General features: G+C 42.0%; 1 protein-coding gene and 1 pseudogene across 4 annotated transcripts in view; one reads left to right on the top strand and one right to left on the bottom strand.

Annotated features, from left to right (window-relative positions):
* Positions 1–25,277, bottom strand: part of PHKA1 (phosphorylase kinase, alpha 1 (muscle)) — a 742,463-nt gene that overhangs the window by 576,468 nt on the left and 140,718 nt on the right. For all 4 annotated transcript variants that reach the window (XM_006895993.1, XM_006895991.1, XM_006895992.1 and 1 more), the window contains one exon: positions 24,601–24,681. In XM_006895993.1, the coding sequence (XP_006896055.1) occupies positions 24,601–24,681 (81 nt within the window). The remainder of the gene's footprint in view (positions 1–24,600; positions 24,682–25,277) is intronic.
* On the top strand, positions 1,820–2,726 carry LOC102860432 (annotated as a pseudogene).

Genomic DNA, 25,277 nt, shown 5'->3' on the forward strand with positions numbered 1-25,277 from the left:
GTTGGCGCAGGATAGAGCAGGGTTTAGAGCTGTTGTGTATAGGGTCGGTATGAGTCGCAAACGACTCGATGGCACATAACAACAACAACAACATCTCACATACTTGGGGCAAGTGGTCAGTAAGTCCGATCCTTGGAGAAGTATATAATGCCCAGAAGGGTAGACGGACAGCACAGGAGAGGATGAGATGGATTGATACAGTAACTGGGGCAATAGGGGTTTGTGTCAGAACTAATGAGACTGGCTCAGGATAGGGAAGGATTCAGAGCTGCTATCGCAATGGGTTTCAGGTGACTCAATGGCACATAACAACAACAACAACAACATATTATATTGATTTCTTTTTATTTAAGCTTCTTGTTTAGAGTCAACAAAACCTCATGAAGGGCTGTTGTATTTAAAAGTAGGTTGTTGTTATACTTTCGAGGAACATTCTTCTAACTGGTACAGCACTCTCCTTTCAATTTGCTGTACTGAAGCGACCTGGAGTTACTGTGATGCTGAACCTAGTGCCATTAGGGTGTCAAATACCATAAGGGTTACCCATGGTGTTTGGTGGAGCTCCAAGTTTAAGACAGGTTTGGTAGTAGGAGTGACATCCATTTCCTAAACAACATGCCTCTGGAGAGTATGAACTTTGAGAAATGACGATAGTTATATAAAGACTTCAGATCTTTTGTTCGTAGGGTCGCTATGAGTTGTACTTGACTCAACAGGTGATCAACAACAACAAGACAAGACATATGGAAACAATGAAATATTAGACATCCTGTTGTTGTTGTTGTTATTAGGTGCCATCGGGCCTGTGACCCTTGGGCCTGGTTCAGATTGTCTTTCTGTCAAACACTCTTCTGGGTGGTATAGCACTGGTCTGTGCATTGCTGTGTAGAGGCAACTCATGGTTGCTGTGATACTGAACACTGTGACACTGATGTGCCAAATGTGATAATGGTTACCCATGGTGGACAGTGTTGCTGGAGCTTCCCGATTAAAACAAGCCTGGAAGCAGGAGTGGCATCCACTTCTGAAATGGCTTGCCTCTGGGAACTCTATGAACAGTGTTCAGGCCTTTTATTCAACAAAATCTTCACTCCAGAATAATAACATCAACATAGTGTTATACTAAAAAGTCAGTACACATTTTTATGCAGTGAATGGAACATTTTCTAGAATAGATCATATGTTATGTCACAAAGCCATTCTCAGTAATTTTTATTAAAAAAAGCATTCAAATACTATAAAGCATCTTCTCAGATCACAATGTTATAAAGTTATAAATCAATAAGAAGAGTGTGGAGTTTAAAGAGGATTGTCACCAGTGAATGGGCTAAGACATATTTAACTAATAAACAGAGTCTTTAGTCCACTCAGCCATTGTAATAAACAGGAATGCCTGCAGAGTGACCAACGGATAGAAGTTTTGATTACAAGAAAACCAGCAATTCTATAGCAATAAAGCCTTGTTTATAAGACTCTGAGCAAACATTAGGAGCATATCCCTTGTAAATCCACTGGTAAATATTGATACTGAGAGAATGCTCTTGAGGAAATGTTTATACTCCCTGTTGTTACTTTTACTATCTGTTTTACGGTATTAATCATTTGAAAAGTTTGCTTAAAAGCTTCACTTGTGCTGAATAAAGTCACTTAAGATTCTTGAAGTCAGGGCCAGCAGAGGTTGGCTGGGCGGCGGGCCGCAGAGCCCAGGCGGGCAGGTCAGGGGCGGGGTGGGGGTGGGGGGCGGAGATGAGGCCACTGCAGCTGCCTGCGGGGCTAGCAGGGCCCTGCGCAACCCGCCTCGGCCACCGGCCGTGTCGCCATGGGTGACTGTCCGCCGCGCCTCCGGAGGCTTCACCTGCGCCCTCCCCCAGGCCGCGCCCACAGAGCGCCGTGCGGCACAGCGATAGCGGAGGACGCGGGACGCACAGAGAGGCCAGAAGATGACCTGGTGCTCAAGATGGACGAGGTGATCGAGTCCAGGCTGGTGCACGACTACTAGGCCAGCCTTTCAGGCATCGGGCAGGACCTGGGCGCCGGCGCCTACAGCATGAGTGATGTGCTGGCATTACCCATTTTCAAGCAGGAAGATTCTAGCCTTTCACTGGATGATGAAACTAAACAACCATCCTTTCAATATGTGATGTGCGCTGCAGCATCGCCAGCAGTAAAGCTGCATGATGAAACACTCACTTACTTGAACCAAGGTTAGTCTTATGAAATTCGAATGCTGGATAATCAGAAAATGGGAAATATGCCTGATATTAGTGGAAAATTGGTAAAGAGAATTGGATTTCATGATAGATGATTGCAACATACAGAACGTCAGCAACTTGAAGCCTGGAAGTGGAACCGTCCAGGAGACAGACTTCTTGATTTGGATACCCCAATGTCTGTGGGGATAACTGACACAAGGACAAACCCAAGCCAGTTAAAAGCAGTTGAATTTCTTTGGGACCCTGCAAAATGCACATCTGCTTTCATTCAGGTGCACTCTACCAGCACAGAATTCACTCCGAGGAAGCATGGAGGTGAAAAAGGATCCTTTTAGGATCCAGGTTGACACTTTTAAGCAGAATGAAAATGGGGAATACACAGATCATCTCCATTCAGCTAGTTGCCAAATCAAAGTGTTTAAGCCTAAAGGAGCAGACAGGAAACAAAAGACAGACCGAGAGAAAATGGAAAAGAAAACTGCCCACGAGAAGGAGAAGTACCAGCTGTCCTAAATCTGCCAGAATCAGGCCAGCATCACGCAGGCTGCAGGTGGTGGGGAGAATGGCGGTGGTGCGCCCTATGTTTATCATGAACTCTATTTGGAAGAAATGGTTGCCTCAGAACTGGCCCAAAAGCTCGCGGTGGTGTTTAATATCCCTTCACACCAGGTTAACCACCTATACAGACAGGGCCCCACTGGCATTCACACTCTTGTTAGTGATCAGATGGTTCAGAATTTTCAAGATGAGAGTTGTTTTTTATTCTCCACAATAAAAGTTGAAAACAGGCGATGGTGTCCACATAATTTTGAAGTGATGTCCTATATAGATTGAACTATATTCAATACCAAATAAAGTGTGTGAAGACCGAATCCAAGAAGTCTTGGGATTGGATTTTTACCGTATAAAGTGTTTCATATTGAAAACACAAGATGACCTTCAAATGAGCAGTAGGAGAGGCGATTCTGCTCACTGCCACAGCCACGCATCCTCAGGAGAGCAAGGACAGCATGCGTCCAGCTCCAAGGCCCCGTGTGGACAAAGCTGCCTGCTTCCCTTTCAGAGGCCAGTAGATAAAGTTTTAGAAGCAGCTTTGCTACTTTTTACACTGTATGCGATTTGGAAATTAATGTAAAAACCTACTGTGGGAATTTACCTTTCTGTGCCATTTGGGTTTTTCTTGCCTGGATCTTATGCTGATGGGAGCGCAGGAGTGGGCAGTGCTGTGTGGAGCCAGCCAGGCTGTCTGTGGAGAGTGAACTGGTGGTCAGGGCGAGTCTCTACCTTCTCAGAAGAATCATGGCCGAGGAGCATATGCCAGGATCATGCCAGATTGAGAAGAGCAAGCTGGGAGACAGGCTTGACGCAACTGCATTATCAGGAATACCTTGATGAGAGGATCTTTGTAAATCCTAATAGGTACAAAAGGACTGGTTTTCTGCTTTGTCTTTTTATTGAAAACCTTTTGCTTCTGCTGCCATTTTTAGCCTTTCAGTTTCTGGTTTTTCCTTTCTAAAGCCTTTAAAACTTGTCTGGTTTCCCACTTCACCTCCCCAGTCTTGCTCAGGTTTCGCTTTTCATTTTAAAGCCCCACCTTAAACACTGAAAACAGGTGACCTCGTGGGGGGGGGAGTCAGCATTACTTCTGATATGATGTTAAAGCGGCTTCCTTATCGAAAACATGAAATTGGGCATGGAACATTGGACAGTCAGTCAGACACTAAAATGTACCTTAAAAAAACCCTGACTCCTCAAATACTGAAGTAAGGATTCTGTTTATTAATTGGGGGCTTTTACACAGCACATAAAAGCTTGCTAAAGGGCACTTTGTCAAAACCAAATGCTTGTCCACCGTATATACTTCTAAAAGTATCTCTCTTCACCCAAAGCCTTCAGAAGTCATCAATGAGTATTTTGAGGCTTGGAGTGTAACAGATCCAACTTTAAGAAAACTATTACTATTCCTTCTTAATGATTTCTATTCGTTTGTCCAGGTATTTTGGCTTTGAATGCACTTGTTGATTATCTTTGTTCAGAGAAAATAGGAATGAATTGAGTTTGAAATCTCTCCCAGAAGACAAAAAGTACAGTGGGCAAAGGTGTTTAATTTATAAAGTGAATTAATGCAAAGCAGCAGTGTCTTAACCCATTTCCATCTTCACTTCACAAAATAATTTGCAAGTCTGTAGCCCTTCCTGAAGGAGAGCTCTCCTTTCTCTCACTTCCATTTGCTTTCCTGTGGCCACATGTTTTCTGTACCAATCATGTGTTGGAGATGGGGGAGTGATCTTACCTCTTTGTTTTCAGAGTTTTGCTTATCTGTTTAATGCTCCTTTCTGATCTTAAGATTTATGGAACAAATGCCATTTAATGCTGTGTGCTATTTTGAAATCCACATCAGGTTTTAGAAATGGAGTAAAGATTAACTAAAAGCTCATCAAATTCGAAATTGTACTGAGCAGTATTGAACATTAGTCTATCCCAGTGAAACAGGTTAAATTATAGTACCAGCAAATTTGCTACCTTTTTTTAAACAATAGGATGTACACATCTTAGTATAATAAATGTTTTCCAATTGTTTTGAAAAAAAAAATTCTTGAAGTCTTTCATCCAACTATTTTGTGGTTATCTTTTAAGTCTCTCTGATTCCCCACTCTTGGATCTGTCGGAGCTGGACCCTACACAAGAGGAAAGAACATGCACTTGGAAGCTAAATAACATCCTTTTTGAACACTATTTGGGTATTTAAAAAAATTTAAAACTTTCTTTGAGGTTCTCTGCTCCTCGTTGATTGACAGATTGCCTTCTCTTCTCATGCAGCCTCAGCACAATGGTGAAGGTCAGAGTAAACAGATTTGGCTGCATTAGACACCTGGTCACCAGGGCTGCTTTTAACTCTGGCAATGATGGATATTGTTTCCAATGACCTCTTCAGTGACTTCAACTCATGGTCTATATGATCGAGTATGATTCCACCCATGGCAATTTCAATGGCACTGTCAAGGCTAATAATTGGGAGGCTGGTTATCAATGGGGAAGCCGTCACTATCTTCCAGGAGCGAGATCCTGACAACATCAAGTGTGGTCATGCTGGTGTTGAGTATGTTATAGTCTTCACAACCTTGGATAAGGCTGGGCCTCACTTGAAGGGTGGTGCCAAATGGGTAATCATCTCTGCTCCTTCTGTCAATGCCCCCATGTTTGTGATGGGCGTGAACCATGAAAAGTATGACAACTCTCTAAAGATTTTCAGTAATGCCTCCTGTACCACCAACTGCTTGGCTCCCCTGGCCAAGGTCATAAATGACAACTTTAACATCATATGCCACCAGAAGACTGTGGATTGCCCTTCTGAAAAACTTTGGCATGCTGGCCATGGAGCTGTCCAGAACATCATTCCTGCATCTACTACCACTGCCAAGGTGATAGGCAAGGTCATTCCTGAGCTGAATGGGAAACTTACTGGCATGGCTTTCTGTGTCCCCACCTCCAATGTGTCAGTCGTGGATCCAACCAGCCATCTGGAGAAAGCTACCAAATATGATGACATCAAGGATGTAGTAAAGCAGACATCAGAAGGGCTCCTCAAGGGTATCCTGGGATGTACTGAAGACCAGGTTGTCTCCTGTGACTTTAAGAGTGATACTCACTCTTCTACCTTTGATGCTGGGGCTGGCATTGCCTTGAGTGACTACTCTGTCAAACTCATTTCCTAGTATGATAATGAATTTGGCTATAGCTATAGGGTGGTCAATCTGGTGGTTCACATAGCCTCCAAAGAATAAGAGCCCCTTGGATCACCAGCCCCAGCAATAGCATTGAAAGAAAGAGACCCTCGGCTGCTGGGGGAGTCATTGCACCAACTCAATCCACACACACACTGAGAGCTCACATCCTTGGCACAGTTTCCATCCAGTCCCCCTGAGAAAGGGGAGGGGCTTAGAGAACCTATCATGTCATATACCACCAATAAAGTACACTGTTGTTGTTATGTGCCGTCGAGTCACTTATGACTCATAGCGACTCTGTGTACAACAGCCCTAAACTTGCTCTATCCTGTGTCAACTTCACTGTCTCTGACAAACCTACCCTCATTACCCCACTTTATAAATCTATCTCATCAATGGTCTCTCTCTTTTTCTCAGTCCTTCTACCCTTCCAAACATGATGTCCCTTTCCAAGGACCAAGCCCTCCTTGCAACATGCCCAAAGTGTGTCAGAAGGAGCCTCAGAATCCTTGCTTCCAAGGAGCAGCCTGGTTTCACCCTCTCTGTTGTCCTGGCAGTCAATGGTATATTCAACACTCTTCTCCAGCACCACAGCTCAAAGGCATCAGTTATCTTTCTATCATCCCTAGTCACTGTCCAGCTCTGATCCATAGCAAGCAATTGCGAAGACTAGGGTCTGGATCAGGCACACTTTAGTCTCCAGGATGACATCATTGCTCTTCAGTAGTCTAGAGAGGTCCCTAACAGCTAACTTTCCCAATAAAATTCTTCTTTTGATTTCCTGATTCCTGGTACCAAGAGTGTTGACTGTGGAGCCAAGCAAACTAGTTAACAATCTCAATCTCTTCACCATCCATACTGATGCTGCCATTTGGCCCAGTGATGAGAATCTTTGTTTTCTTAATGCTGAGCTTCAATCCAGATTGAATGTTGCAGTCCTTGGTCTTTTGCAGGAGGTGTTGACAAATCTTCCTCCAATCCTGATGCCACATTCCTCCTCATACAGCCCAGCCTTCCTGATGATCAGTTCTGCATATAGATTGAAAAGGTATGGAGACAGAATACATCCCTGGTATAAACCCTTTCTAGTTTTGGACCATGTAATGTTTCCTTGCTCTGTTCTGACAATTGCCTCCTGGTTCAAGTATAGGTTTTGCCTAAGCACAATCAATTTTTCTGGGATTACCATTCTTCTCAGTCAGACACAGTTTGTTGTGATCCACACTGTCAAATGCATTTGCATAGTCAATGAAACACAGATAGACATTCCTCTGGTACTCTCTGCTTTCAGCTAATATCCATCTAACATTAGCTATAATATTCCCAGTACAACGGCCTCTTCTAAACCTAGCCTGCACATGTGACAGTTCTCTGTTGACGTGCTGTTCAAGTCATGTTTTTATAATTTTCAGCAGACTCTTGCTTGCATGTGATATTAATGGTATTGTTTATTAATTTCCACATCTGTTAGGTCACTTTCTTTGGAATGGGAACAAATATAGATTTCTTCCAGTCAGTTAGTTGGCCAGGTTGTCCAGAGCAGTGCCTGTTTGTTGAAATATGTCAATTGGTATGCTGTCCATTCCTGGAGACTTATTTTTTTGCAATTCTTTCAGAGCAGCTTGAACTTCTTCCATCATCACCACAGGCTCTTGCTTACAGGTTGTTTAATGAAATTCTTCTGTGTCAGCCAATTCCTTCTGGTACTCTTTCCATTGTATTTTAATGCTTCTTGGATAATTTAATAATCTGCCCAAAGCATTCTTGAATATTGCAACTTGTGGATTTAATTTGTTTTTCAACTCCTCCAGCTTAAGAAATGCTGAGCGAGTTCAGCCCTTTAAATTTTCTCACTCCAGCTCTTTGCACATTTCATTATAATGCCTTGTTTTGTCTTCCCGAGCAGCCCTTTGACATTTTCTGTTCAGCTCCTTAATTTATTGATTTCTTCACTTTGCTTTGGTTTCTCAGCACTCTAGTGCAATATTTAGAGTCTCATTTGACCTCTACCTTGGTCTTCTCTTCCTCTGCTGCCTTTGTAATTACCTTTTGCATTCTTCATGGATGATATGCTTGATATCCTCTCACAGCTCATTTGGTCTTCACTTACTGGTGTTTAAGGCCTCAAACCTGTTCCTGACTGAGATGGTTTTAATATTTGAATGTGATAGACTTAAGGTCAAATTCTGGTTTCTGTGGATTTAATTTCATTTTCCTCAGCTTCAGCTTGAACTTGCATGTGAGTAATTGGTGGTCTGTTCCACAATCAGCTCCTGGCCTAGTTTTCACAGCTGATATTGAGCTTCTCCAGTGGTTCTTTCCACAGATGTAATCAATCTGACTCCTATACATACCATCAGGGGAAATCCATGTGTGTAACCTGCATTTATGTCTCTCAAAGAATGTATTTTCAATAAATTAGTCATTGTGCAAAATTCAATAATTCTCTGTTCAGCTTCATTTCTGTCACCGAGTCCATGTTTTCCAACTACTGAATCTTCTTCTCTGTTCCCAACTTTTGCATTCCAGTCACCCGTTATTATCAATGCACCTTGATTGCATGTTCAATCGATCTCCGACTGTAAAAGTTGGTAGAAATCTTCTATTTCCTCCCCTTTGGCTCTAGTTGTTGGTGCATATATTTGAATGATAGTGATATTCACTGGACTTCCTTGTGTAAGGGTATTATCCTGTCACTCACCACATTGTATTTCAAGATGAATCTACAAATGACTTTTTTAATTATGAAAGCAATCCCATTTTTTTCTCACCTTTTCATCTCCACCATAGTAGATCATCTGATCATCTGATTCAAAACGTCCCATGCCAACCCTTCTCATTTCTTTCTTAATAATTTCCAATTTTCCTACATTCGTGCTTCTCACATTCCATTATTCCAATCAATAGTGTCTGCTTACAACTGTTCCTCCTTTTGTGTTTCCATATTTGAGAGCTCAGCCTCAGTTGCCATGCAAAATAGTGTAAGTGTGCTCTATTGTACATAGGGTTTTCAAAGGCCTTTGGAGGTGGATGGCCAGTCCTTCTTCCTTGTCTGTCTTAAGTTTTTAGAATAGTATTTGACAGAAAAAGCATTTTACAGGAAGGAGCAGATGAAAGACATTTATCCAATTATAGAAGTGACCAATAGATGCAGTGTTGCAACCCACTCTTAGTGCGTGTCTTGACCCACCCTTTCCCCCACTCCACCAACATCGTTTTCCACTCCCGCCTACATAATTCAACACCTCTCTCCCTTCATCCAGCCCTGGATATGATAGCTTAAATCTCAATCTATCTGGGCTTCTCTGATTCTGAACATCTTGCACTGCTGCCAATTTCTTATGCTGTGACCAGTATCTCTTGAATTTAAGAGTCTTTAGGTACAAATACCAGGTACAAATATCAGGGAAGGCTTCCTATTTCAGACAGTTCTGAGAGAAAGTTCTTTGCTTGAGCATCTGCTCTAGGACTGACTTCTTGTGGCTTAGTACCTCTGTACTCAAGCAAAAAACAACCAACCAACCACCAAACAAACTTTCTTTGATTATTGCCACTATGCTTTAAAATAAGAGTGTGATGCCTCCAACATTTTAACTTTTCAGAAAAACTCTGCTTATTTGAAGGAAAACTTTCCAAATGAAATTGAAAATTAACTTTTCTGTGTCCTTAAAGAGTGAAGTTGATACCTATATTGGAATTGTGTTGAACCTGTATTTTACTTTTGATATGATTGTCAAGTTCACAGTGTTGAGTCTTCCTGTCTATGAACAGGAAATATTTTTCCATTGAGTTAGGTCTATTATTGTTCCATGTGGTAAAGTTTTGCAATTTCTTGTAGTAAATTTTTGTAATTTTTCTTATATGGGTATTTTGGTTTATTCTTATATAGGTATTTTGTGAGGGTGGATGCTTTTGAGCTGTGGTGCTGGAGAAGGGTACTGAATGTACCATGGACTGCCAGGAAAACAAACGGATTCATCTTGGAGAGGATTAAACCAAGCGGCTCCTTGGAGGCAAGGATTCTGGGGCTTCGTCTGACATACTTTGGACATGCTGCCAGGAGGGACGGGTCCTTGGAGAGGGACATCATGCTTGGGAGGGTGGAGGGACAGCGCAGGAGGGGAAAACCCTCTATGAGATGGATTGATTCAGTGACTGGGGTAATTGGGATGGGTGTGTCAGAGGCGGTGCGGTTGGCGCAGGATAGAGCAGGGTTTAGGGCTGTTGTGCATAGGGTCGCTATGAGTCGGAAACGACTCGACGGCACATAACAACAACAACAACAACAAGTAATGTAAATAGAAAACTCTAAATAGTCAGCAAAAAACCCTGTTAAACTTAGGAGACAAATTCAGTAGAAAGGCCGGATACAAGATCGGCATACAAAAGTCACTTGGATTTCCCTACAGCAGCAAAGAAATTGCTTAAAAGGAAACAAAAAAAAATATAATGCCATTTGCAATAGCCAACCACAAGATGAAACACTTGATAACAAAACTAACCAATGACACAAAAGATCTATATAAGGAAACTTACAAAACATTTTTGTTGTTGTTGTTATGTGCCATCAATTCACCTGCAACCTATAGCGATCCAATGTACAGCAGCTCTGAACCCTTCCCTGTCCTGAGCCATTCTCACTAATTCTGACACACAAATCCCCATTCAGATATTGTATCAAACCATCTCATCTTGGGTTTTCCTCTCTTGTGCTGTCCCTCCACCCTTCCTAGTATGATGTCCTTCTACAGGGAATGGTCTCTCCTGGCCACGTGTCCAAAATATGTAACATGGAGCATCAAAATCCTAAACACCAAGGAGAAACTTGGTTTCACCCTCTCCAAGACAGATCTATTTGTTTTCTTGGAAGTCCATGGTATTTTCAAGACTCTTCTCCAGCACCACAATTTGAAGGCATCGATTCTTCTTCTAACATCCTTAGTCATTGTCCAGCTCTCTAATGCGTAGCAAGTAATTGTTCAGACCATAGCCTGAATTAGGCATATCTTAGTCTCTAGAATGGCATCGTTGATTTTCAGCACTCTGGAGAGGTCCCTGACAGCAGAGTTTCCCAATGAAAATTAGTCTTTTGATTTTCTGACTGCTGGTGTTAAGTGTTGATTGTGGAGCCAAGTGAGCTGTAATTATTAATAACCTCAATATCTATCATGGTGCTGCCAAATGACCCAGGTGAGAATTTTACCACAAGAAAATATATTTAATTAAATGGAAAAATATTTCCTGTTCATGGATAGGAAGATTCAACATTGTGAAAAAAATGTTGACTTCATTGACTATGCAAACTAATTTAGCTGTGGGGATCACAATAAATTGTGGCTAATATTGAGAAGAATTGGAATCCCATAACACTTGATTGTGGTCATGGACAACCTATACCTGGACTAAGAAGCACTTGTCAGAATGGAGCAAGGAAACACTGTATGGTTCAAAATCAGGAAAGGAGTGTGTCAGGGATGTATTCTGTCTCCATATCTTTTCAATCTATATGCAGAACAGATCATTTGAGAGTCTGAACTTTATGAGGAGAAATGTGGCATTAAGATTGGATGAAGACTCATCAACAACCTGCGATATAAAGATGACACAATCTTGTTTGTCAAAACTGAGGAGGATTTGAAATGCTTGCTGTAGAAGGTCAAGGACTGCAGTCTTCAATACGGATTGAAGCTTGACATCAAGAAGACAAACATTCTCACCATCAGGCCAATTGGCAGCACTATACTACATGGAGAATAGATTGAAATTGTTAACAATTTCAGCTGGCTCAGTCCCACAATCAACACTCTGGACATCAATAGTCAGAAAATCGAAAAATGAATTGTACTAAGAAAATATGCCACCAGAAACTTAAAGAGCAACAATGCTAGTCCAGTGTCTAAGGAACGCCTGATTCAAGACATGGTCTTTGCAATTACTTGCTACACATCAAAGAGCTGAAGCATGAGTAAGGATGGCAGAATAATCAGTGCCTTTGAGTTGTAGTATTGACCATATCATAGACTGTCAAGAGAACAAACAAACTTGTCCTGGAAAGGGTAAAACCAAATTCTTCCTTAAAGGGTAAGATTTTGAAGCTCCATCTGACATACTTTGAATATGTTTCCAGTAAGGACCAGTCCTTGGAGAAGGGCATCGTGCTTGGAAGGATGGAGAGAGAGCGCCAGAGAGGAAGATCTAGGAGGAGACAGAGTGACATAGTAATTAAGGTAATAGTGGTAGTGTGTCAGAAACTGTGAGAACGGCTCAGGATAGGACAGGATTCAGAGCTATTGTACAGAGGGTGGCTATGAGTCACAAGCAACTCAACAGCACATAACAACAACATGTATTATCATATTCTCTGCATATAGTGATTGTTTTACCTTTCTTTGCCAATTTGGAGGCCTCTTATTTCCTTCCTTTGCCTAATTGTTCTAGCTTAGACTTCCATAGTCTTAGCTAGTCACAACTAGGAACAGTTTTCTTGGGTAAGACTATTCAAAAGGAGTGATGATAGTGGACATCCCTGCCTGTTTGCAAGGGATATTCCTTTATTCTCTTTTTATTGAAAATAATGTTGACTCTTGGATTTGCATATATACTTTTAACTGTGTGTGAAGATTCTCCTCTGTTCCTATTTTGTGAAGTGTTTGTTCAGGAAGGGAAATTAGATTTTCTTGAAGGTATTAGTATAAGCACAGGCACATAGACAAATGGAATAGAACTCAGAACTTAGGAATCAACCCATCTACCTGTGATCAGTTGATAGTCAACATGGAAATGAAACTCACTAAATTGGCAAACAACTGCCTCTTTTAACTAATGGCGCTAGCAAAACTGGACTTTTACCTGAAGAAAACTGAAACAGGATTCACATCTCATCCCATACACAAAAACAACTCAAAGTGAATCAGAGATTTAGCAATAAAGCAAAAGCCATAAACATCATCAGAGGGAAAAATAGGGTGGGGGAAAATTAAAAGCCCTTGTCAAGGACATGAATAATATACTTGCAAACATAGCAAAAAATGCACTACCAAGAGAAGACAAAATCTATAAATAGGACCTTCTAAAAATAAAGTCCCAATGTGCATAAAAAACATAATAGTGGCAAAATTTAACAGAACAGCAAGTAAAAAATGATTGAGAGGATTTAGCAAGATAGGAACTCTTATACATTGTTAGAGAGATTGCAAAAAGGTACAACCACTCTGGAAGGCAGTTTGATGCTTCCTCAAAAACCTGAACACAGACATTCTATATGACCCAGATATTCCATTGCTTGAAAATATACCCCAAGAAAATGAGAACTGAGGCTGAAATGGAGACTTGTATATCAATGGTCATAGCAGCATTATTCACCATCTCAAGAACATGGAAACAGCCCAGATGTTCAACCACAAACAAAAGGATTGAGAAGTTGTTGTACATTCATATAATGGAATGCTACACAGCACACAGGAGCAGTAATTTTGTAATTTAAATCTATCACCTAACTTGGGAGGGACTGAAGAGCATTATGCTGAGTGAATTAACTCAGTCTCACAAGGACAAATACTACCCAAAACCCCATTGTTCTAGAAGGAGTATGAGGGCCCAAGGAGGAGGAAGCAGAGGCGTGAGGATGGGTGGGGTGGCTAGGGTGTTAATCATAGGGTTGCACAATTTGATTGGGGCGGGGGGTGTGTGAAGGAAATGGAAAGGATCTTTTCTGAAAAACAATTGTATTCAATATTTTTACAATTAAATCAGTATAAAATTTTTAAAAAGAGGAAAAACATTTTCTAATATGGCAAAAAGAAAATCCAGAGAGTGGGGAAATATTTGGCAATAATATTTCAGACAAAGGAGTCACAACTAAAATTTATGAAACGCTATTGACTATGCAAAGGCATTTGACTGTGTGGAGCACAACAAACTGAGGCTAACTCTGAGAAGAATGGGAATCCCAGAACACTTGATCATGCTTATGTGAAACCTATACTTGGACCAGGAAGCAGTCATAAGAACAGAGCTGGGAAACACTGCATGGTTCAAATTGGGAAGGGTGTATGCAAGAGATGTGTCCTATCTCTATACCTTTTCAACCTATAAACAGAACAAATTATCCAGGAGACTGGATATATGAGGAGTAATGTGGAATCAGGATTAGAGGAAAACTCATCAAAAATCTGCATGATGCAGAGGACAAAACCCTGCTTGCTGAAACTGAGAAAGACCTGAAGCACTTGTTGCAGAAAGTCAAGGACTGCAGCCTTCAATATGGATTGAAGCTCAATATCAAGAAAACAAAGATTCTCACCACTGGGCTGACTGGCAGCTTCATGATAGATGGTGAAGAGATTGAGATTGTTAACAGCTTTAGTTTGCTTGACTTCCCAATCAACACTCTTGGTACCAGCAGCCAGAAAAATTAAGACAAATTGAATCGGTAAAGTGTGTTGTCAGAAACCTCTCCAAAGTACTGAAGAGCAATGATGCCAGTCTAGATACTAAGGTGCACCTAATACAAGCCATTGTCTTTGCAATTATTTGCTATACATCAGAAAGATGGAAAAGCTATGCTCCAGAAAGCTGGACAATGGGATGATAGAAAGAGAATCGATGCCTTTAAGCTGTGATGTTGGAGAAGAGTATTGAATATACCATATATATGGGTTCCAGTTTCTCCACAACCTCGCCAGTGTTTGTTGCTTGCTGTTCTGTTAAATTTTGCTATTCTGACTGGGGTGAGATGATATCTCATAGTTGTCTGGATTTGCATCTCTCTTGGAGCTAGGGATTTTGAACATTTCTTCATGTGCTTGTTGGCCATCTGAATGTCTTCTTTGGTGAAGTGTCTGTTCATACCCAGTGCTCATTTTTCAACTGGATGGTTTACCTTTATCTTGTTGTGGTGCTCAAGGATTTTATAAATTCTAGATATAAGTCCCTTATCTGACATGTCAATACCAAATACTTTTTTCCCAGTCTGTGGCTTGCCTTTTTACCCTGTTGGAGAAGGTTTTGGACGTGCATAGGAATTTTATTCTTAGAATCAAATCATCAATTTTATCTTCTCCTGGTTGTAGATTTTTCAGGATACTTGGAAGACTGTTTATGTTGTGGATTAGGATTTCTAGAGTTCTTCCAAGCTTTTCTTTAATGAAGTTTATAGTCCTTGGTTTTACTAAAACCTCTGGGAAACAGCCACAGCAGTAGTCAGAGGTCGATTTATAGCCATAAGCAAACACATCAAGAGGCAGGGAAAACTGATCATTGACTCTCTAACCCAACATCTCCAGAATATTGAAAAACAACAGCAAGAAAACCTGACACCTCTAAAAAAACCTGAAATTATAAAAATTAGCACAGAAATAAATGAAATAGAAAACAAAAAAAACCAATTAAAACTATCAACAAAACTAGGAGTTGGTTCTTTGAAAAGGTCAATAAAATAGAAAAGAAGGAGAAGACACAAATAATATGAATAAAAGATGAATCAGGCAACATCACAACAGAAACAACTAAAATAAAAAAGCTAACATTAGAGTATTATGAAAAACTATGCTTAAACAAATATGAAAACCTAGAGGAAATGGACAAATACTTAGAAATGCACAATCTACCAAAACTGACACAAACTGAAACTGAACATCTGAACAGACCCATTACAAAAAATGAAATTGAATAGGTAATACAGCAAATTCTAAAAAAAAAAAATAAAGCCCAGGATCAGATGGTTTTACAAATTAATTTTATCAAACATTCATAGAAGAATTGTCACCAATTCTACATAAATTATTTCAGAAAATAGAAAAAGATGGAATTCTCCCAGACTCATTCTATGAAGCAAACATATCCTTTATACCAAAGCCAGGAAAAGACATCACCAAAATAGAAAACTATCGGCCAATATGTATCATGAACATAGATGCAAAAATCCTGAATAAAATCCTGGCCAATAGAATCCAATGATACATCAAAGAAATAATTCAACATGACCAAGTGGGATTTATAACAGGGAAGCAAGGATGGTTCAACATAAGAAAAGCAATTAATGTAATTCATCACATTAATAAAGCAAAGAACAAGAACCACATGATCCTATCAATTGATGCAGAAAAGGCCTTTGACAAAATCCAACATCCTTTCCTGATTAAAACACTCAACAAAATAGGAGTATAGGGGAATTTTTTCAACATAATAAAAAGTATTAAGCAAACCTGAGAGCCAACATTGTTCTCAATGGAGAGAGGTTAAAGGCATTCCCTTTAAGAACAGGAACTAGGCAAGGATGCCCACTATTACTTCTCTTATTCAATATTGTATTGGAAGTCTTAGTGATAGCAATTAGACAAGAGAAGGAAATAAGAGGTATTATCCAAATTGGGAAAGAGGAGGTAAAATTATCTCTCTATGCAGGCGATATATAATGAGAGTTTTAAGAAAGCTCACATACTTTTGATCCTGCACTTCTTTTTCTTTTTCTTTTTTTTTTTCTTTCTCCTCTATCCTTGAGTCAATGATTTTATTTTACTTGCATCTACAAGCAACATCCATGGAAACAGAAGTCATGAGAACAGATGTATTGCGCAAATGTGCTGCCAAGTTTCTTCTTGTTGTTATGTGCCATCAAGTGTCATAGGATTCATAGTGACATTACAAACAGCAGATCTGAACACCATCCCGGACCGTCCTCATCATCTCTGACTTGAGTCCATTGCTGCCGTCACTGTGTCAATAATCCATTTCACTGAGGGGTTTCTGTTGACATTTTCAAGCATGATGTCCCTTTTCAAGGGACAGACCCTTCTTGAAACATGTCAAACACATGTTAGATGAAGCTTCACCATTCTCTTCTCGAAGGCACCCCTCTGGCTGCACCTTCTCCAGGACACATCTGATTGTTCTCTTGGCTGTCCAGGGCATATCCAGTGCTCTCCTCCAACACCACAGCTCAAAGGCACTGATTCTTCTACCATTACCTGTCTCTCAAATGCATAGCAAGTGACTGAAAAGCGATTCACAGGCAGTCTGAATCACACACATCTTGGATTTCCAACTGAGATCCTTTCTCCTCAGTCCTTGGGGGAGATCCCCAACAACCAGCCTTCCCAGTATAATATGTCTTTTGACATTTTGACTGGTGGTGGCAAAGGTGTTGATTGTGGATTCAATAAAAGGAAGTCATTGACAATTTCAATCTATTCTCCATCCATCATGATGTTGGCTATTGGCCCAGTGGTGAGAATATTTGTCTCCTTGATGTTGAGACGTAATTTATACTGAAGGTTGTAGTCTGATATTCTAGAGCAAGCATTTCAAGTCCTCCTCACTTTTAGAGAGCAAGGTTGCGTCCTCGGCACAATGTAGGTTGTTGAAGAGACTTCCTCCTACTCAGATGCCACATTTTTCGTCACGGAGTCCAGCTTTTCGAACGATGTGCTTATGTTGAACTAACAGATGCAGGCGTGGGCAAGCTCACCAGTCTGTCCTGGGAAACTTGGAAGATGGCTACCTGGCCAACTGAATGGAAGAGATCCAGTTTCTCCCTCCCCCAACCCCATTCCCAAGAAAAGCGTACAGGAGAATGTGGCAAAATATTGCTAAGATCATCCAAAAACGACAGGGACATTCCACTGACAGAAACCTGCCAGAAGCTCGAGCTGAGTTCAGAACTGGCCAGGCACCAGGGACATCACTGATGATATCAGATAGATCCTGGCTGAAAGCAGAGAATACCTCAAGATTGTCTCCTTGCGTTTTACTGATAAAGGCATCTCATTACGGAGATCATAAGAAACTGGATTTCAATGAAAAGACTCAGAATCCCAGAGCACTTAATTGTGTTCATAGGAAATTTCTAAGTGTCCATCCACAGAGGGCACAGGAACACTGTTTAAAATCAAGAAAGGTGTGTGTGTCAGGGTTGCATCCTTTTCCATACCTAGTCAGTCTGTGTGCTGAGCAAATTAGACGAGAAGAGAAGCTTATTAATTATTAGCGAGTTCCTGAAATGGGTGAGTTTTGTGTTTTTTTGTTTTTTTTTTTTTTAATGGGTGAGTTTTAACCAACCCTTATCAGTACAGTGACTGTATTTCTACTATCTTCTTTTATTGCTTCCTGAGCCATTCTCAGTTTTGCTCACAGAATCCTTTTGCATTGCAACTTGTCCTTGATGCATGAAGGGTTTTTTTTCCTTCAGTGACTTCAATTTGAGAAATGCCAAGCAGAGTCTTCCTTTTTTGTTTGTCTAACTCCAGGACTTTGCACAGTTTTTTTTGTTTTGTTGTTTCTTACAAGCTTTATTTGAGTTAAATGTAGAAAACGATATACTCTATTTTAATAATCCAAGTTGCTGTGGCAATCAAATAGTTTACAGTCACTTAAACATTACTCACCATTTTATCTTAGGAATATAACAAATTATACTGCGTTTAACAAAAAGAAACAAAAAGCTTTGGAAAAAGTATTTCCAGATATATGAACCCTGGTGACATAGTGGTTCAGCCCTTGGCTATTAAGTGAAAGACGTGCTAGTTTTAACCCACCGACCATTCTGCAGAAAAAAAGATGTGGTGGACTGCTTCAGTAAAAATTTAGAGCCTTGGAAACCCACTGGTGTTATTTAACTCTACCCTATAAGGTCAGTAAGAGAGCTCTGGTGGCTTAGCGGTAAGGACTCGTGCTGTCAATAAAATGATATGCAGTTTGGATCTACCAGCTGCTCCATGGCAGAAAGATGGGCAGTCTCCTCCTGTGCAATTTATTGTCTATGAAAACCCACTTGATGGTCAGCTATGGGTTGCTTCTGACTAAACAGTAAACAATAGGGTCGCTATGGGGGCTCTGGTGGCTTGCTGATTAGAGAGTTGTACTACCAAGCCAAAAGTAGCTGGTTTGAACCCACCAGCAGCTTCTTGGGAAAAGATGGGAAGTCTTGTGTGATTTTTAGCCTCTGAAAACCTGCTGGAGCAGGGTCAGCCATAAGTGAGTTTCTGTAATGTCTTTAAATGGCATAGTTTTAATACTTTGACTTCAAGAGCCATCTTTGGAAATCTTTTCTATGAAAAAGTAAGGATGCAAGTTTAAAGACGAAGGTGGATCTGCCCCAGACCACAGTATTTCGAGTTGCTTCATCTGCAAGTGGGAGCTGGATGCTGCATAAGGAAGACCTAAGAATTGCTCCCTCTCAGTTGTCTTCTTGGGGAAGAGTAAGGAATATGGCGAGAGGCCCGTCAAACGAACAAGCAAATGTGTGCTGAAGAAGTCACAGCCAGAACACTCACTTCGCTTAGGAGGGAAGCGGGCAAGAGGGTAGCTTACAGCGTTTGCAAACATTATCAGGAGGGCCAGTCCAAGGAAAAGGACGTCGTGCTTGGTTACTTAGAAAGCTCTGGGGCGGGAAGACAGAGATTTGGACACGCAGTGGTGGGTCCCTCTGAGCCTGGGTCCACGTGCTGCTGGTGGGTTTGAATTCATTCTGTCAGAGGAACAATCACCTTCCCACAAGGGCAGCCTGGACCACCGACAGGCCCCTTAGCAGTGGTGAGTGGTAAGGGCTCCACTCCCTTCCCACTCTGCACTTGTTTTGACGGTTTTCCTTGTTCATCTCTTGCAAGGAGGCCTGACATGTAAAGTCTCCCCTGCTGGATTTTCAGCTATCTCATCAGATAAGGGCTGCAAGCAGCTTCCACATTTTCACTGACCACTTAATACCCTCTTCCTCTGCGGCCTTTCACCATCTTTGTTGTGCTGAGGAGGTGCTAACAGTCTAGGCTGTAGGTCTGAAATGAGTGTCTTTTCAGATGTAAAAGAGCTGTTTAAGCAAAGCAGCTGCTTCCGCGGGCCAGCCAGCCGGCACATCACCCTGGAGCTCAGGACTTTCCCTGGAGCCCGCAGGCCGGATGAGACCCCTCTGCTTCCTACACTGTGAGGGCTGGATCTCTACTTGTTAAGGCCAAGCACATGTGGTGTTCCTGTTACAGCGATACTAGCTCAGGCAGCCACAGCCAGGCCTGGTTCGAAAAGGTCTCGTCAATTCTGTTACCTGCCACACTCAGTGTGATCTTTCTCTGAATGAGAAAGAGGCCCAGGTGACAGAAAGGATACCAAAGCCCTGGCTTTGGGGACGTTACAGACACCACAGCAGGAGCACCCAGGTGGCGCAGGGGTAGGACTTTGACCTTGGGCCTGACTTCACTGCACTTGGGGCTGGGCTTCCCTTTCCATTCATTCCCTTGGGGTGGGGTGGCTGAGGCATGGGTCAATGTGGTGGCAGGGAATGCGGACAATCCGGGGGGAAGGGGGGCTCAACCTGGAGATCACCTTGCAGAGGGCAAAAGGAGGAGTCTTAGAAAGCTTTTCATAGTTAGACGTTTGGGCACTTAATTCCGTGATGCCGGCTCCCACACATCCAATAGCTGGCAAGCTGGTGATCACTACAGGGACCTTGGCCTTGATGGAGGTCAGGGACCAGGGCAGGTGGACGGTGATGAGCAGCTCATACCGTGTGCTCATTAGATCCTTGTCCTGCAGGCGGCCGCTGCTGCTGACGGACAGCACGAGGGACAGGTGGAAGGTGCTGACGACCCAGGAGGTGTTGAAGGGCATGATGTGCGCGTAGGCCTCCTGCCGGAGCAGCTCGCTCCTGTCCTGGTACGTCCGCCGCTCCGTTTTGGGGGTGAAGCCCTCATACTGCACGTGCGCGTAGAGGGCAAAGAGGATGGACTTGATGCACTTGCTGGTCTGGTTGTTGATCTCGGTCGTGAAGATGACCCTATCGCCCGGCACAAAGATGTTTTTTGCATGTGGATCTGCAGGTGCACGGTGCCCTGGCTGCAGCAGTTATAGGAGACCCTCTTCTCCGCCTCTACCAACAGGGGGTTCTGAAGGTGACCGGGGTTAACCTGGTGCATTGAGGTCAGCTGGGTCTTGGTGGCTCGAAGTGCAGTCCAGGAGCGGGCGGTGGAGGAGGCCAGGTCCTTGAGCACCCCGACGCGGGCATGCTTTCATCCTCTCATCCTCTGCTGTGTTGAAGCATCCGTTTCTGAGGGGCCTGGCGAGCAACTGGTCTCCCTGCACCCCACGCCCAGGCTCACCTTGGTGGCTCTCCGCCACCCCCCACCTCTGGGTGTCCTCCGTCCCTTATACCTCCAGGACTCAGGACCCTCAGGAGTCTTGTTTGGCTCTGTGAAGTCTTTAGGGGTAGTTTTGGTTTAAAAAGATGATCCGGCTGTGGTTTGGGGACAGGCAGAGGGCCAGTGTGGGCGTTAGAAGTCAGCTGTGACTTGATCCTCGAAACCCGGTGGTAATCTTGGTCGGGATTGTGCGAAGAACCTATTTCCTAGCGCCCAGGTCTCAGGGAGTGTCCTTGCCTGGTGGCTCCTGAAGGTCACTGATTGAAAGCCTACGCCTTTCTGATCTGGCTTCCGTCTTCACCGGGCCCCTCCGGCCATGGCTGTCTCTCCCATTTCATTAGGACTGTGGATAAAGGCACACGCTGGTCTGCAGGGTCATCGTTGGTTCACATACTCTCCGCTCCACGGGAAGGAACCGGGAAGTGGGATTCTTGAGACAATGAGCTTTGTAATCGGGTAGGCAGGTGTCCTGTCCTGGTGGGTGATTAAACCCGGTGCCACGCGAGGAAGGCCTGGCAATCCGTTCTACAGGCCAGCAACCACCACTAGTTAGTTAACGTGGGCTCGGACGGCAGAGCAGCTGGTAACATACGAGAAGCCACTTCCAGCCTGGAGGAACCCCCTGTGAACGCTGACCCCCGCAGTGACCGCCAGCACATGCTCCTCCCGGACCCAGGGCACTGGCCGAGGGGTAGCAGGTCTGGTTCCCAGAAGGCACCGTGCTCAAGCCCAGCCCAGGGGGTGGGGGTGAAGGCGGGCAGATCGCATGGCGCATGCACCCGTCATTGCCTCGGCCAGGTTCCTCTGCAGGGTTGGTGTTGGTGTGGCCAGAGCACCTGGCGCATGTGCCCGTCAGTGCCTCGGCCAGGTTCCCCTGCGGGGTTGGAGTCGATCCTGCACTTCTTGATCCATGATCTCTGATTCGTGAGATCCACAGCCATCACCTTGCCACCTGATCTGCATATTTTAGATTATCAACTCCTGAAACCATGTGAGCAGAAGTCATCAGCCTTCCAGAAAGAAACCTTTAGCATTTCGTCTGACCCATGGATTAGATCTTTTCCAGTTCTAACAGTTTTGTGAGCCATGCTGTATAGTAAATTTATGTATGTATCACTATATCAATACATACAGATACTAGTTTTGTTCCTATAGAAAATCCAGACAAAATAATTTTACAGTTAAAATTTTATGATCATATTTTAATAACCTTGATAGTCTGACAATGATTTTTGCTAAATTATTATTCTATATTTCTTTGTCTTTGTTTTGCTTTTTTCATTTCTAACATATTTTTTCCTCTTTATTTACTGAAACAACATTCCAGACTCTGGTAGACTGTGAATTTCAAATTCTACCTTACTTCTCTTTGTTATTTTTGTTCAATGTAATCCTGCCTTTTTTGTCTGTTTATCAAACTTTATTTTGGCCAAATAATTGTGTTTTTGTGGTGTATTGTTTTATTCCTTCTTAAATCACTCCACTGAATGATTTTCTCAGCTTTTTATTTATATATCATGAATTTAATCGTAATAAATGTTTGTTCCTCTGTTATCCTAATTTATGCCTCCCTGCTGTTTCCAGGGAAGAGGAGAGAAGGAATTAAGGAACTGGCAATAAGAATGAAGAGAACCAAGTGGAAAGGGAATACTCAAGATGGTAATGACAAGGAAGTGAGAGTAATATGAATGGAGGAAATTAGAGATAGTGTCCTGATATAATGCTTTGTTAGGGTATGTGGAAGGAGTAAGATTCATAATTTCTCTATTTTAGTAATGGTGAAGATGATGAGTTTACTTAATATTACCCATGGCACACATTATTTGGTAGCACTCCCCAATTAAAAATAGCTTGGAAACAGGAGTGGCATCCACTTCCATAATAGCTTGCCTCTGGAAAACCCTATGAACCTGGAGAAAGGATGAAAGTCACACAAGTGTTGAGGACTTTGGTTTATAGGATCGCTATGAGTCACCTACGACTCAATGGCACTTAACAACAACAACAACAACAACAGGGCACACATGAGGGATCTCTGGTAGCCTAATCCATAGGGAGTTCCTCTGCTAATCCAAAAGCCACAACTCTGTACTGATTTTAATCCAATAGCCGCTATGAAGGAGAAAGATGGGCAATCACCTCTGACAAAATTTACAGCCTTAGAGAAGCTTAATGGAAAATCAGCTCAATGGAGGATCAGCTATGTGTTGATTCCAACTTGTCATCAATGAGAAAGAAAGAGAGATGGATATTCTATAAAAGCAGTGTTGTTGTTACTGCTTGTCAAGTCAAGTACAACTCACTGTCACCCTATGAACAACAGATCTAAACCCTGTCCTATCCTGTGCCATTCTCACAATCTCTGATATTCTTGAACCCATTGCTACAGCCACTGTGTCAATAAATTAAGAGTTTATGAACAAAGTTTTCATAGTTCTATGGATGAATCTGAATATTGCCTGCAGTTTAAAAGAACAATTAATGCTTTTCCACATTTACTTTAATGGTCTATAACAATTATCCAACATACTCCAATCTTCCTTAACCAATACTTGATAAGAAGGTACAAGGACACTTCACCAAAGAAGACATTCAGATGGCCAACAAGCACATGAAGAAATGTTCAAAATCCCTAGCTCCAAGAGAGATACAAATCCAGACAACTATGAGATATCATCTCACCCCAGTCAGAATAGCAAAATTTAACAGAACAGCAAGCAACAAACGCTGGCGAGGTTGTGGAGAAACTGGAACCCTTATTCACTGTTGGTGGAAGTGTAGAATGGTGCAGCCACTGTGGAAGGCGGTGTGGCACTTTCTCAAAAATTTGCAAATAGAGATACCATTTGACCCAGCAATTCCACTACTGGGAATATACCCCAAAGAGACCCTAACTGCCATCCAAGCAGATATATGCACACCCATGTTTATCGCAACTTTGTTCACAATAGCAAGGAGTTGGGACCAACCTAAGTGTCCATCAACAAACGAATGGATAGAGAAGCTGTGGTATAGTCACACAATAGAATACTACGCTGCATGGAAAAACAAGGAACTCATGCAATATTAATAAAAATGGGTGACCCTGGAGGACATTATGCTGAGTGAAGTATCTCAGTCACAAAAGGACAAATACTGCATGGTGCCACTGTTGTAAAACAGGACTGACATTGGGGATGGGGGAGACTGAGAAAGATGGGATAAATAATGCATACTGCATTGAAACAGATGGGGTAGAAAACTGTTTAAAAGGGATATGTGATTAGGTATTATTGTCATGACAGGAGTCCAGAATGAAGACTGCATAGTGGGGTGGACTTAGGGGGAGGGATTGTATAACAATAAAAGAATTTTTCTTTTACTTTTCCAAGAGGGTATTGTACTGAGGGGGAGGGTTGGGAGGAGAGAAAAGCGCAACAATGAATGAATGGAAATCCAAAGTCTCTGTAAATTTTCATTGAAATTAATAATAATTTTTTTTAAAAAAGAGAACAACAACAGCAACAACAAAAAAAAAGAAGGTGCAAGGAAAATTACCTTTGCCATTCCAACTGAACTTGCATTCAATTCTGATATCCCTTGGTTGGTCTTATCTCCACGTTCCCATATCCCAAAGTCCTGCGTAAAATAAGAACATATACCACTATTAGTGATTTACAGCTATTAGATACTCACCTAGACGCACAATTCTTCAATTAAAAGCATTAATAGCACTTACTACCACTCATCTGTTACTTTTCTATAGTGTGTTGGGTTGCATGTTGCTGAGTGCTGGCAGTTACATCATCGATATTTCAAATAAAGCAGGGTTACCTATAGTGGACAGATTTCAGCAGCGCTTAAAGACTCAGACAGATTAAGAAGCAGAACTGGCTATATGTTTTTTTAGTTAACAGGATCTCCAAAATCCTATGGATAACACTAAAACAATGCTTGGTATAAATATATATATGGAAGCCCTGTTAATATAACTGCTATTTAAAAATATGCTCATCACTAACTCCAAAAGGGAAGAAATTGTAGATTTCTCTTTACTTTTGCAGTCTGTAATTGATCAAACATGTGATTAAGATACATCAGTAATAATTGATGACTGGAATTCAAAATTTGACACAAGAAGTACTGTTGTTGTTGTTATGTGCTGTCGAGTCGTTTGCGACTCATAGCGACCCTATGTACAACAGCCCTAAACCGTGCTCTATCCTGTGCCAATC

Source organism: Elephantulus edwardii, unplaced genomic scaffold, assembly GCF_000299155.1.
Source record: "Elephantulus edwardii isolate Elephantulus edwardi_28Jun2011 unplaced genomic scaffold, EleEdw1.0 scaffold00178, whole genome shotgun sequence".
Classification (NCBI taxonomy): domain Eukaryota; kingdom Metazoa; phylum Chordata; class Mammalia; order Macroscelidea; family Macroscelididae; genus Elephantulus; species Elephantulus edwardii.